Source organism: Heterocephalus glaber, unplaced genomic scaffold (genome assembly GCF_053883595.1).
Source record: "Heterocephalus glaber isolate CG9 unplaced genomic scaffold, H.glaber_assembly_v1.0 deba00001504, whole genome shotgun sequence".
Lineage (NCBI taxonomy): Eukaryota > Metazoa > Chordata > Mammalia > Rodentia > Bathyergidae > Heterocephalus > Heterocephalus glaber.
Window position 1 is genome coordinate 3,255,401 of NW_028258324.1, and position 14,409 is coordinate 3,269,809.

A 14,409-nucleotide genomic window follows, 5' to 3' on the forward strand; every position below is an offset into this window, starting at 1 on the left:
AGGAAAGTTGCCACCTAGATTTTAAATTAATTAATTAATTTATATATTTTTGGTACCAGGATTGAACGTGGGCTGGTTGCTTCTAAAACTATATGCTTTTGGCTGAGTGGTGGCATATGCCTGTAATAACAGCACTTGGGAGGTTGAGGCAGGAGGATTACAGTGAGTTTGAGGGCAGCCTGAACTACATAGCAAGACCCTGTCTCAAAAAACGAAAAGCAAGCAAACAAGCTACCTAGCTATATGGTTTCAATTTATTGCCTTGCTACTAATAAAGGGAGACATTCAGAGCTGCTTGGTCCTAGAAAGTACCTAAAACAGAGCAAATGTTAAGAAACAGAACGTGGTTTGCTTTAAACAGCATGATTAGGGCCGGGGATTTAGCTCAGTGGTTCCGCCACCTGCCTCAGAAGCTCGAGGTCTCGAGTTCAATCCCTGGTACCAAAATAAATAAATAAATAAATAAAATAAACAGCATGGCTTTGGTACTGGACTGACCTGGTTTAGAACTTCATGGTTTAGCCTATTGTGGTTGTGCATGTCTATAATCCTAGCACTCTGGAAGACTGAGGCAGCAGGGTCTCAAGTTCAAGCCCAGCCTGTGCATTATAATGACTTATTGAGACCTTGTCTCCAAACTAATTAATTAATTAATTTACCTGAGACAGGGCCTTGTTATGTAGTCCAGGCTAACCTTGAACTTGTGATCCTCCTGTTTGAACCTCCTGAATGCTGGAATTACAGGCATGTACTACCATGCCTGGCTAATCTTAATTAATATTCTTGTGTTCTTTCTGGTAGAAAAAATCATAAGAAATGAATTTTAATGTCTGGAATGTCAAAGAGATGCTCAGTATTCCCTCAGGCTCTGGGTAAGTTTTCTGATTACATTCTCTAATATTGGGCCGGGGATTTAGCTCAGTGGTTCCGGCGCCTGCCTCGGAAGCGCAAGGTCCCAAGTTCGATCCCCAGTACCAAAACAAAAACAAAAAACATTCTCTAATATTTAAGAAGACCTTATGATATTATAGAAAAAAGGTCTCCTTCCTATTAGTTTATAGTAATAAAGATACCTCATACTGGCTCTTTTCTATTTTCTCCTTTGTCACTGCTTCTCCTTCCTGTGCTTGTTTTTTCCTCCTTCCCATTTCCTGGTAGGGTGTCAGTCCAACTCTTTGTTAACTGAGTAATAACTCTATTCTAGCACTGGGCTTACAGACTGTACCTATGAAAATCAGACATGGTCCAACATGTACAATCTGACCACAGTTGGGTCATTGCTGCTGAAATAGTAAAGAGCAAAATCAAATCAGTGTTCATTTGTGAGTTTGAATCAATAATGGAATTGGTAGGTATTGTGGGGATAAGAGCCACTCTGGCTATTGACAAGGCTTTTTTGTTTTGTTTTTTTTGATACTGGGGATCGAACTCAGGACCTTGCACTTGTGAAGCAGGTGGCAGAACCACTGAGCTAAAGCCCCAGCCCCCAAGGCTCTTCTAACATAGTGCCCACTCCATTGCTCCACTGAGGTACTTAGATTGGTGTTCACCAACCTACAATAAATCTGCTATTGCTAATTTGGAGGGTATATTTAAGGGACTAGTGTATATTTAAGGGAACTCTAGTTGCTTTTGGTATCATTGGATAGTTCTTTTCCTACACCTTCTGGAATGAAGTTATTAATTGATCAAAAACCTAGAACACTTTCTCTTTATTTCTCAAAAAGAAGAAAGTGCTTTTGGGTGATACAGAATAGACAGAAATCGTTGTTTAATTCCAGGTTTTTGGTTCCAGATATAACTCTTACATTGCAGAACTGGATTTTTTTTCAGCCTAGCTGATTATTGTCTTTGTTTCAGAGAGCTATTTTGAGCAATGATTTTGCAACCCATATTACAATATACGTGTGAAGCCCATTACTTTAGCTAATCTCAAGAAATGGTTCTATGAGTAAAAATAATTGCCCTTATATTGAACTGTTTTCTTTTCATTTGATTAATAATGCTTATACCAATATATAAATAACTTTTTTGTTTGTATTGATAATATGAACATTACTTCAACTTAGAATATGTACTTATACACTAATTAGTTTTTGGTTTTGATTTTTTGAGACAGAGTCTTGCTACGTAGTTCACGCTGGCCTTGAACTCACTATGTAGCCCAGGCTGGCCTCAAACTCAAGGCAATCTGCCTGCCTCAGCTTCCTGAGTTGGGATTACAGGTGTTCACCACCATAATTAGTTTAAATTAAGCATTTGGAAAATGGAGTTATTTGTAGGTAGATATGTATGTGCTCATAAAAAGTATTTGTTCTCAGCTTATTCAGTAGCATTAAATAATGCAAATTGTTATTGAAATTTTTTGTTTCTTTGAGATGTGGTCCCACTATGGAGTGGAGGCTGGCCTTGAACTGAGTATATAGCCCAAGTCACTCATGGTGATCCTCCTCAGCCTCCTGAGTGCTGGGATTACAGGTGTGTATCACCATGCCCAGCTGAGATCTTTTAATTAAAAATTAAAACAATTTTTTTTGGTGGTACTAGAGATTGAACCTAAGGCTTTTATACTAAGCTACATCCCGCCCCCCCTTTTATTTTGAGACAGAGTTTTGCTAAATTCCTCCCTTCATGTATGAGGTCTAAAGACTGCTATGAGGGCCGGGATGTAGCTCAGTGAGTGGCACCGCACCTGCCTGGCAAGTGCAAGATCCTGAGTTCGATCCCTGATACTGGAAAAAAACAAAAAGCAAAAAACAAAAAACTTAGCAGCTTAAAATATGTTTTATGCATATACAAACATCCAAAATGAAATCTACTATTCTGAATAACTAATATACATATAAATATATGTAATATATATAATGTCTTCCTGGCTTATTGACAGACCCCTTTAATTCTGTATCTTCTCATGACTGAGACAGAGCCCAAGGTGTACTGTATGAGTGTGTGTGTGGGTGAGTGGGTGGGGTGTCTCTTCTTTTAAGGACACTAATCCTATCCTACCCTCAGAATCTCATGTAAACCTAAGTACTTTCGAGAGGCCCCATCTCCATATACCTTCACTGTGGGAGAGTTGGGCCTCAACATATAAATTTAAGGGGGATACAGACAGCCTACAGCAAGATTTGCATTTATTCTATTATGGCTTCTCTCTCTCCAGTCCTGTTTCCTTCCCCATAGGCACACACACTAAGAAAGTTAGTGTGTGTCCTTCTTCACCTTCTATACACTTAGTATATTTGTTTAGTGTTCATAATGTAGGTTTAAAAATTTACATAAAGGGTCTGGGATTTAGCTCAGTGGTTCTGCTGCCTACCTCAAAAGCAAAAGGTCCTGAGTTCGATCCCTGGTACCAAAAAAAAAAAATTTACATAAATAAGTTGGGCAAGGGAGTGCACGTAGAAGGATCACAAGCTCAAGGCTAGCCTGGACCACACAGAGAAATCCTGCCTCACACAATACCAAAAATTCACATAAAGACCGGGGATTTAGCTCAGTTTCAATGCCTGCTACGCAAGCGCAAGGACCCGAGTTTGATCCCCAGTAGTAGCAAAAAAAAAAAAAAAAAAAAAAAAAATCACATAAATGATGTATGATAGAGCTCATTTGATTTTTAATTTATTTGCACACAAACTTTTTTTTCACAAAAATCTGATTCTATATAGTTTTAGTTTGTTTCTATTATATTAACTAAATGCATATCCCATATTTCATCTATCTAGTCCCTTAATGATGAACTGATACATCTTTTTAAAAAGAGGATTTTTTTTAATCCCTAAAACAAAATTTTATGAACTTAAATATCCAAAATGGTGTTATAGCCCAGAATGCTATGATGCAAGAAATAATGGTGTTGGTTTTTTCTGTTTGAATTTTCATTTGGTGGTTCCAAGGTTATTATAAAAATATATAGGGCTGGGATGTAGCTTAGTAGCACTGTGCTTGTGTGGCAAGTGCAAGGTCCTGAGTTCGATCCATGGCACTGGGACAAAAATAAAATAAAAATATGTGGCATTTAAATTTTTCTTGTTTATAAAATTTTAAAAATAAAATAAAGGGCCGGGGATTTAGCTCAGTGGTTTCACTGCTTGCTGCGCAAGCACAAGGACCTGAGTTCAATCCCTGGTTCCAAAAAATAAAATAAAATAAAATAAAATAAAATAAAAATTTTTTGTTGCCGGGCATGGTGGCTAATATCTGTAATATCAGCTGTGGAGAGGCTGAAGCAGGAGGATCCCTGTGAGTTCAAGTCCAGCTTTAATTACATACCAAGACCCTGTCTCAAAAAACAAAACAAAAGAGCAGGGGATTTATCTCAGTGATTCTGCTGCCTGCCACCTGCCTCACAAGCGCAAGATCCTGAGTTTGATCCCCAGTACCAAAAACCAAAAATCCAAAAAAATTTGTGTGTGTGTGTGTCTTTGTAGGTAGTACTGGCAGTATATAGGAGTCTTACAGGTCAGAAAAAACTAGCATCCTGCCCAGAATATTCTGAAATTGTGAATTATGAATTACATTTGTTCAGAATATTTGTCTACTTATATATATTTTTTTTTTCTTAATTTCAGGACCACTAAGTCATCTCACTGGAATAATAATCAGACTGATTATTCTGCTCTCAGTGATTCCCAGTTCCTCTTTGGATCTCAGTTTTGTCCAGAAAATTCAGAAACCCTGTCAGCACCCTTAGACCTAGGTGCTCACTTGAGACATTCAAAACAGTTACAACAGAATTCTGTGGATGTGAGTCTGATTTCCAGAATTTCTCTACACATATTTCATTGTCACTATGGAGATAAGCTATGAAGAAGACTATTGTTCTATTAGAAAATATTTTAGAATTGTACATTTCTAATTATTACTGTCCTGACAGCATCTAATCACTAGCATCCTTGTGCAACTCATTTGATGTGGTGGTCTGAAATGAAAAAAAATTACATTTGGAGTTTATTCTCTTACCAAAACAGTATAGAATATTGTTGGTCCCTTGAACACTTCTAGGGAAAAGCAAATGTATGAAATTTCCTAAGTCTAGTCATACTGTAGTTTGTGCAAATTTCACAAGAAAATAATTGTCATAAAATAGGGATAAACTGACAGAAATTTTCTTTTAGATGGACTGTTTTCTATGAAACTTCGGGTACTTTTTGGATTTCCGTCATCTCTGCTACATTATCTCTTTGAAGAAGATGAAAATTTTAGGGCCCAAGTTAATGAATAAGGGCCAAAAGGAGTGACAGTCTCTTTTTTTTTGTACCTGGAATTGAACTCAGGGCATTGTGCTTGCCAGGCAGGCACTGTGCCATTGAACTACATTCTTGGGCTGGGACAGTCATTTAACAACTTGAGTTTTTAAAAAACAGGGTGTGACTGTGTTACTGAGGCTGACTTTGAATGCTTGGGCACAAATGATCTTCCTGCCTCAGCCTCACTGAATAGCTGAAACCTGAGGCGTATGATACTGGGCCTGGCTAAATCCTTGATTTTTGTTGAGACCAATCAATATTTTGATTTATTTTTGGTCTAGAACTATGTTTAATTTTATATACAGACTCACCTACATCAAATAGGGACATAAAACCTAAGATTAGGTCAGAGCTTTATGTTAGTGGAGTAGGCTCTGAGGTTAGTATGTTAGTACAAAAACTGGTATCTAATGATATTGTTATTAGGGAGTTCTTTTTTTTTTTTCCTGCAAAAGGCTTTATTTTCTTTTGGTCCAAGACTTGGGAGGGGGCTCCAGATAGATGAAAAAGCTGCCTGGTGGCTAGAGGGAGAGGGTTAGCCCAAAGCCCTGATGCTGGGTGAGCAGGAGCCTCTCAGAGCCCGGCCAGCTCTGGGGCCTCCTAGTTGTGTTTGAGGGTGAGCCTTCCGAAGAGTTACTTGCCCAGCCCAGCCTTGGAGCCCACCAACCTGCACAGGTTAGTGAGGTGGTTGCCCGTCTTCTTTTTTTTTTTTTTTGGTACCAGGGATCGAACTCGGCTCCTTGCACTTGCGAGGATTGAAGCGGAAGGAACCAAGTTCGACCCCCAACCACCACCACCAAAAAAACCCCCCGAAAAACAAAGCAAGTTGAAAAGCATACCCTGGAGGAAGCAGGGTGGGGTATTGTGAGGAAAGGGACAATAGTAAACTCTTCTTGGTGTCTGTGCCCTTTTATACTTTCTGAGCCAGGCGGCGGAACCACTGGGCTAAATCCTCAGCCCATCTTTTATGCTTTCTGAATCCTGAAGAAACCCACAAGAACTTCTACCTATGAGTCCGAGATGGGCTCGTGGGATCCCATGCCTTAGTTGACATCAGGTCTAGGCCATCCTTTGAATAACTGCTCAGGTGCTTCTGAGAAGTCCAGGTGCAGGGCATGTGTTCTGGGATCTTTTTTTTTTTTAATTTTTATTTTCTTTATTTTTTGGTACTGGGGATTGAACTCGGGACCCTGCACTTTTGAGGGTGGCAGTGGAACCACTGAACTAAATCCCCAGCCCTGAGAGATCTTGTAATTAATAGGTCACACCTACTTCTCCTGCCAACTTTGCCACACCCTATGTCACTATAAAGTAATAGATGTGTTTACCGAATGTTTCCAGTTAGATTAAAAAAATGCTGGAAATGGCTCATCATATGGCACTCTGCCCACTGTCCAGGTCATGTCCAACTTACTAGCAGGTTTTAAATTTACTAGCACCTAAAAACAGCAGTTTACCAGGTGTGGTGGTATACGCTTGTAATCCCAACTCAGGGAGGCTGAGGCAGGTTCAAGGCTGACTTGCACTGTATTAGCAGAACTTTGTTTCAAAACAGCAATTTGAGTTAAACCTTTTAATATAAAAACTTTAATACAACCTAGCCAGCTTAGTGACTTAGCAAGACTAAGGACTGGGGATGTAGCTCAGTACAAAGGCCCTGGGTTCAATTCCCCAGTGCCCCCAAAACAATAAAAAATTTAGTACACCATCTCAGAGGCAGAGTAATTTTCTGTCGTTACCTATAAATTTATGTAACTGATTTCAAGCCATGTTAGCTAGCTGTGTGTGGGGGTGGGTGGGTGGGTGTGGGGGGGTGACGTGGGGATTGAATCCAGGCCCTTCACATTGAGCTACGATCTCAGGTTTGTTTTTTTTTTTGAGACAGGGTCTCAAGTTTCTGAGTTGCCCAGGCTGGGCTCAAACTTGGAATGTTCCTGTTTCAGGCTCCCAGAGTCCTGGAGATTACAGGGATCTATACTTGGCCTTAGCTGACGTATTAAATGTCTCTGCGCTGATAAAACAGAAACTTTATTAGTAAAAAGAGTTACTTTATTATGAATATAATTTTCTGATAGATACAAAAATATTTAAAATACATGCTATATTATCTTAGCAGTATGGTTTTCCCATAAGTATTCTTCATTGTAGAGAAAATAGTGAATTCTATAATAGCTTTATGTGTGAAATGGTATATTGATTTTTTTTCATTTAACAGAGTGAACCTAGTATTTTCACAAAGTACCAGACAAAACCCCAACTCTTTGGAGGAGAGACAAAGGACAGGGGCTTATTTTCTCTTCCTTTACCAGTTGGAAAATCAAAATGCCTCTTGAAACAGTTTGAGGAGAAAAATAAAACTGCAAAAGACAAATGTGACAGGTATGGAAACTTTTCAAATGGATAAGACAAATCTGTTTCCTGAGGGAACAAAATGGAGTGTCAGTAACCAAATAATTCAGTGTCAGTAATCAAATAATTCAGGACTCTGGGAGGCTGAGGCAGGAGAATCACAAGTTCAGACTCAGCCTGGGTAGCTTCGTGATTTAGGGAGCCCACGTCTGTAATCCCAGCACTCTGGGAGGCTGAGGCAGAAGGACTGACGTTTCAAGTCCAGCCTGGATAATTTAGTAATTTTTTTGTGTGTGTGTACCGGGGATCAAACTTGGGTCCTTGCGCTTGTGCAGCAGTCGGTGAAACCACTGAGCTACATCCCTGGTCCATAATTTAGTAATTTAGTGAGACTCTGTCTCAAAATAAAAAGAACTGGGGATGTAGCTCAGTGTGAAGGGCCTGGATTCAATCCCCAGTACTGCAAGAAAAAAACAAAAGATTAATAAATAAATAAGGGCTGAGGATGTAGCTCAATGCAAATGCCTTGGTTTCAGTTCCCAGTACCAGTTTTTAAAAAAATCAAATAATTCAATTTGTGCATCATAGCATACATTAAGAGTTCTCCAGAGAAGGAAAATCAGGAAGATTTGTGTATACACAGGCAGAGACAGAGAGAGAGACAGATGACAAGAGATACAGAAATAAGGCATAGTGGCACAGCCTGTAATCCCAGCACTTGGGAGCCTGAGGCAGGAGTATATACAAGTTCAAGGCTAGCTTGGGCTACATAGTGAGTTCAAGGCCAGCCTGGACTACATAGTGAGACCTGTCTCAAAACAAAAACAAAAACTAAACAGTCTGAGTCAAGGCCTCGGGAAGGAGAGAGATAGTTGCTGATATGAAGTCCTGGAGTTTGAAGGTCTGAGAGCAAGGAGCTCTAATGCTTAAGGGCAGAAGATGGATGATTCAAGAGGAGAGAGTGAATTTATCCTTCTTTTGTCTTTTTGTTCTATTCAGGCCCTCAGTACTTTGGATGATGTTATGAGGGTTATCTTCTTTACTTAGCCTACCAATTCAAATGCTTAGCTCTTATGGAAAAACTCCTACAGACATACTCAAATAATGTTTTACCAGATGTCTGGGCATCTCTTAGCCCATTCAAGTTAATGTATCAAATAACCATTGCATAGCCTTCTTGCCTTCCAGCTCATGCACGTGTGTGTGTGTGTGTGTGTGTGTGTGTGTGTTCGTGTATTCATGTTCCTGGGAATTGAACCCAGATGCCCTGTACCACTGAACAACATCGACATCCTTTTCTATTTTTGATTTTGAGACAGGTTTTACTAAATTACTCAAGCTGGACTCAAACTTTTGATCTAACTACTTCAGCCTCTCAAATTGCTGAGATTACAGGCTGTAACAGAGCATTCATCTTAGTTTTTTGAGATCTTTTATTTTTTGCAGTACTGAGAATTGAACTCAGGGCCTTCACACTTAGGTACATCTCCAACCCTTTTTTAATTTAAATTTTTATTTTGAGTCAGAGTCAATTCTCCTGCCTCAGTCTCCCAGACAGCTGGGATTACAGATACTCGCCACCACATCTGGTCCTTTTAGTTCTTCTAATAATGTGTGCCACCACACCTAGTGCTTTTTGTCAATGTAACTTATTGTAGATTTAAATAAGGCTGGCAAATTTTTTTTTTAGGCTGGCAAAATTTTGACCTGAGAAGTAAAAACTAAAGGACTTAAGAAATGCTATATTGATTCTGTCTAAAATTTTGCTCTCTGATTTGTTATCTTTTCAGATTATCAGGTTTAGGATATTAGGTAACGTTATTTTAAGATCAAGGATATGCATGAACAAGGTCCCAAGTTTGATCTTTGGTACCAAAAAAAAAAAAAAAGAATATGCATGAGCCCATTATGCATGCCTGTAATCCTAGCATTTAGGAGTCTGAGGCAGGAGTTTCTCAGATTTAATCCCAGCCTGGGCAGTTCAGCAATTTAGTGAGAATATGTTTCAAAAATTGTGAAAAAGACTTGGAATTTAGCTCAGTACATAGTCCCTGGGTTCAATCTTCAATACCAAGAAAAATTTTAAAAGCACAGTCTGGTCATGGTGGTGCATATCTGTAATTGTGGCTACTCAAGAGGCTGAGGCAGAGGAATCACAAGTCCAGCCTATGTAACTTAGTGAGACTGTATCCAAAAGAAAAATTTTTTTTAAATTTTATTTTATTGGTACATTTAAGGTATACAATATAATGACATTCATCATTGGAAATTTGCACCTTTACATAATCTCTCTTGGTTCTTATTTTTTACCCTTTCCCCTGCCCTCCCTTCAACCCCTCCATCCCTTCCTTATTTACAAAGACTTTGTTTTCATTTTATCATATTAATTCCATTCCCTTCTTTCCTTTCCCCTACCCCTCCCACTTCCCCTTCCCCTTTGCCCCTTTTCTTCCTATTTCATATTATCTATTATACCTTTTAGTCCTTATTTACACTTTCAGTTTCTCACACTAGAGAAACTATTCAGTATTTACACATGTGTCCTATTTATTCCACTTAAGAGTATCACCTCAGGGCCGGGGATTTAGCTCAGTGGTTCCACCACCTGCCTCGCAAACGCAAGGACCTGTATTCTATCCCCAGTACCAAAAAAAAAAAAAAAAAGAGTATCATCTCAATGTACATCCATTTAGCTATAAATGTCTCTAATTTTCATTTTTTATGGCTGAGTAGTACTCCATTTTATAAAAAACCACATTTTCTTTATCCAGTCTCCAGTTGATGGGCATTTGGGCTGTTTCCAATTTCTAGCTATTACAAACTGTGCTGCTATGAACATGGGTGCACATATATAACTGTGGTATGATTCTTTTAATTCCAAAAGAAAAATTTTAAAAGGGCTGGAGATGTAGCTTAGTGATACAGTGTTTGCCTAACATGTGCAGTCCTTGGATTCAATCCCCAGTACACAAAATAAAAATAAAAATACATAAAATTGAGGCAGGCATTATGGCACATGACTATAATCCCAGCACTCAGGAGGCTGAGGAGGAGAATTACCATCAGTTTGAGGCTAGCCTGGGCTACAGAGTGAGACGCTGTTTAAAAAACAAAACAAAACAAAAAAAACCTCATGAATTCTTTTTTAGCAGTGCTGGGTGTCAAACTCAGGGCCTCCTGTATGCTAGGCAAGTCCTACTGAACTAACCTCTAGGCCAATATAATGCACGACTTTTTTTTTTTTTTTTTTTTTGAGACAGGGTCTTGCTCTGTAATTCAGGCTGGCCCTGAACTCACTATGTAGCCTGGGCTGGCCTCGAACTCACAATTTTCCTGCCCCAACCTCCCAAGTACTGGGATTATAGACATGCACCACCACATCTGGCGCATAAGTCATAGTTAAGGCTGATTCTCTCACTTTAAAATGTTTACATTTTTGATGTATACTCTGAATTTTATGCATATTATTCACTAGTGTTATTTTTTGTAGCAAACATGTGAGATGAATTAGGACTGCTAAACCAGGTATAATGGCCCACACCTGGAGTCCTGGCTCCTTGGGAGGCTAAGGCAGAAGGGTCACTTGAACTCATAAATCTAAGACCAGCCTGGGGCACATAGTAAGTCCTCATGGCTGGAGTGGAGGCTGAGAATGAGAATGTGAATAAATTACAACAGCTACTTTTTTTTTTTTTTGAGACAAGGTTTCACTGTGTATTTCAGACTGGCCTTGAACTCACTGTGTAGCCCAGGCAGGCCTCAAACTTGCAGTGATTTGCCTGCCTCAGCCTCTCAAATGCTGGTATTACAGGCATGCACCATCATGCCCAGCACCTACATTCATTTTTTATGTAAGGAGGTTGGTCAGAGAAATTAGTTACTTGGAAGTAAGTTATGAAGCTGCATCTAGGGTCGGGGATTTAGCTTAGTGGTTCCAGCACCTGCCTTGCAAGCGCAAGTTCCCGAGTTCGATCCCTGGTACCAAAAAAAAAAAAAAAAAAAAGATATATGATATAGATTTTAAAAAGAAAAATGTAATTTTCCTTGGAAATGGTCACAGTTAATGTTCTACTTTTTTCCTTCTAGGCCCTGAAGTTTTTCAGGTTGAGCTCCATTTCTGATCAAGCAGTGTTTCCTAGATGGACACCTGCCATATTCATGGAATCAGTTCTGTTTTATGTTGTTTCAATATTTCACAAAAACTTGTTCTCTTTTTTTCCTCCTACTCTAGTGAGAGTCTATACAACTTCCTTTCCCAGGTCAGAGAAAACATTCAGAGGGTAAGTATAGCTACATTTCAAGAGTTAGAACATCTTACTTCTTAAGACCTTTAATAATGATAAGGTATTGCCAAGTGTGATGGATCTAGGGTGTGCACATCTAATCCCAGCACTTGGGAGGCTGAGACAGGCAGATTGCCACAATTTTGAGGCTAACCTGGGCTACATAGTGAGTTTAAGGCCAGGCTGAACTATATAGTGAGACCCTGTCTCAAAAAAGCAAAAAAAAAAAAAAAAAAAAAAAGTATCAGCTTTAGTTCATGTAAAATAGCAATATTTTAACTACCCTATTTTATGGTTAAATGACAATTCTCCAAATTAGTAGAATAAACCAAGATTCTGTGATTTTTTTTTTTTTAACTTTGGATTTCTTAGTTGCAGACATCTGTGGACAAGTCTGAGGAGCACCTCACTTCAAGAAGCCAATCTATTTTGGATTCTTTGGAAACTGTAGCTAAGACATGTAAGTATTTAGTGTGTGGGGTTTCTATAAGCAGAGGGCACTGGTAAGCAGTCATCATGAACTTTCTGACCTTTGGTAGATTGCCAGGGCTATGGTTCCTGATATTTCAGATGAAAACATGGGTGTGAAAGATTAGTTCTAAAGAGATAGGGAGCACACACTAAGCTGGGTGGTAGGAGTCACCTCTGTGTGACAACACTAGTTCTCAAATGTCTTTTGTGAAGCACTATTCCTCCTCCAGTAACCCTCCTGTCCCCAGGGCAGAGAGCTCTGCCAGGTGATTCATCTCACTAGTGAAGTGAGTCAGCAGCTTCCCTGAGTTCCCAAGAATCAGTCGCTGCTGTGCTATCTATAGAGACACAAAGTTTTAGAAATACTCCAGTCACCCACTGTTCTTTCACTGATTGGATTTTAGTGAGAGTTGTTTGGATCACAGCACCATTTGCAATTTTAGCTAAAGTTTGTGGTTTGTAAAAATCCCCTGTTCCCCAAGTTAGTGATTTGCACATAGATGAAACCATTGCCTTTTCCCTTACAGGGGAAACACATAATCCTCCTTAGGCAGATGCTTCCCGAGATCTACTAGTTTCTAAGCAAAATAGAGAGCCAATGACTGCATCTGTAATTGTTTGCATTTGTCTGTGTTTATTTTTATTTTAAATCAATTGAAGTCAACTTATTCAAATGCCATGGGATGAACTGTTCATGATTTACAAAAATTAATGCCTTTGTGTGGCTTAGAAATTAATCCCCATCTGTCTGCAAAGAAACATTGTACTGTCTGTCTGCTAGCTTCCACTATGGGTATCCCACGCACAGGGGAACTGTGCATTTGTTTGAAAACTGGTGCTGGAACCCTAGGACTGCTACCCCCACGAGAAGGAAGTTACAAGGCAGGAAGGAAATCATGGATGCTTCATTGTATAATGTGATAGAATAACTCATTTGTAAGTCGCCAAGGAAAACACTCTATGTTAAATAGCTTTCTGTCACTATGATAGAATACCTGGAATAATCAGTTTATAAGGAGGAAAGGTTTATTTGTTCCTGGTTTTTTTTTTTGTACCAGTGATAGAACTCGGGGCCTTGCGTTTGCAAGGGAGGCGGTGGAACCACTGAGCTAAATCCCCGCCCCGCAGGAAAGGTTTATTTGGATTCATAATCTCAGGTTTCAGTCTGTGGTTGCTTGGCTCTGTTACTTTGATACTGTGGCAACACAATACATCATTGCAGGCGTGCATGTCAGAGGAGGCCTGTTGCCTTCATGGTGACTGGAAAGCAGACGGGAAGGGACCAGCTTCCCGGTATCATCTTCAAGGGTGCAACCTGATGATCTAAATTCCTTCCACTAGGCCCTCTTCCAAAGGGTCCCACTATTTCTGAACAGCACCATAGGCTGGCAACCAAGCTTTTAACATGTGGGCCTTTGAGAGACCTCTCAAGCCAAAGTATGCTCTGTTTTTGTTCTGCATTTAGAACTGGGTGAATAGCTGGGTGTGGTGGCACACACCTATAATCCCAGCACTCTGGGAGGCTGAGACAGGAGGATTGCAAATTTGAGTCCAGATTGGGGAATTTTGTGAGACACTCCCTGTCTCCAAAAAAAAAAATGTTAAAAGGCCCTAGGTTGAATCCCCAATAGTGCAGATTAAAAAAAAAAAAACAAAAAAAAAAACAACTTGAAGTACACAAAGAAGGATTGCCACAAAAATGTAGCATTTAAGTCCCCAGATTCACAAGATCAAGGCAGGGCCAGGCTTGAGATAGTGATATAGAGGGAATAGATATAACTCCCAAAGGTGCTAGATATCCAAAGCATGAGTTTGTGTTCTCTAAAATAGATGAAATCTAGGAGCAATGGAGGTTAAGAGTAGGAAAACTTGGGGCTGGGTATTTAGTGCAGTGTTTCTGCCGCCTGCCTTGAAAGCACAAGGACCGGAGTTCGATCCCTGGTACCAAAAAAAAAAAAAAGAGTAGGAAAAATTTATTGAGAGAAAGACAGCTTCTCAGCTTCTAAGAGAGACAGAAGGGGGACCGGAGGGTGGGTGACCGCTTACCCTGCTTCTCA

At 39.6% G+C, this 14,409-nt stretch overlaps 1 protein-coding gene across 13 annotated transcripts in view; it reads left to right on the top strand.

Moving 5' to 3' along the window:
- Iho1 (interactor of HORMAD1 1) overlaps positions 1 to 14,409 on the top strand; it is a 31,029-nt gene that overhangs the window by 5,771 nt on the left and 10,849 nt on the right. For 5 of the 13 annotated variants that reach the window (XM_013070045.3, XM_021260915.2, XM_021260994.2 and 2 more), the window contains 5 exons: positions 802 to 872; positions 4,572 to 4,746; positions 7,465 to 7,628; positions 11,830 to 11,878; positions 12,254 to 12,341. In XM_013070045.3, coding sequence (XP_012925499.1) covers positions 817 to 872; positions 4,572 to 4,746; positions 7,465 to 7,628; positions 11,830 to 11,878; positions 12,254 to 12,341 — 532 coding nt within the window. In that variant the 5' untranslated portion in view covers positions 802 to 816. The remainder of the gene's footprint in view (positions 1 to 801; positions 873 to 4,571; positions 4,747 to 7,464; positions 7,629 to 11,829; positions 11,879 to 12,253; positions 12,342 to 14,409) is intronic. The other 8 variants (XM_021261109.2, XM_087186060.1, XM_087186061.1 and 5 more) reach the window with 3 other exon arrangements.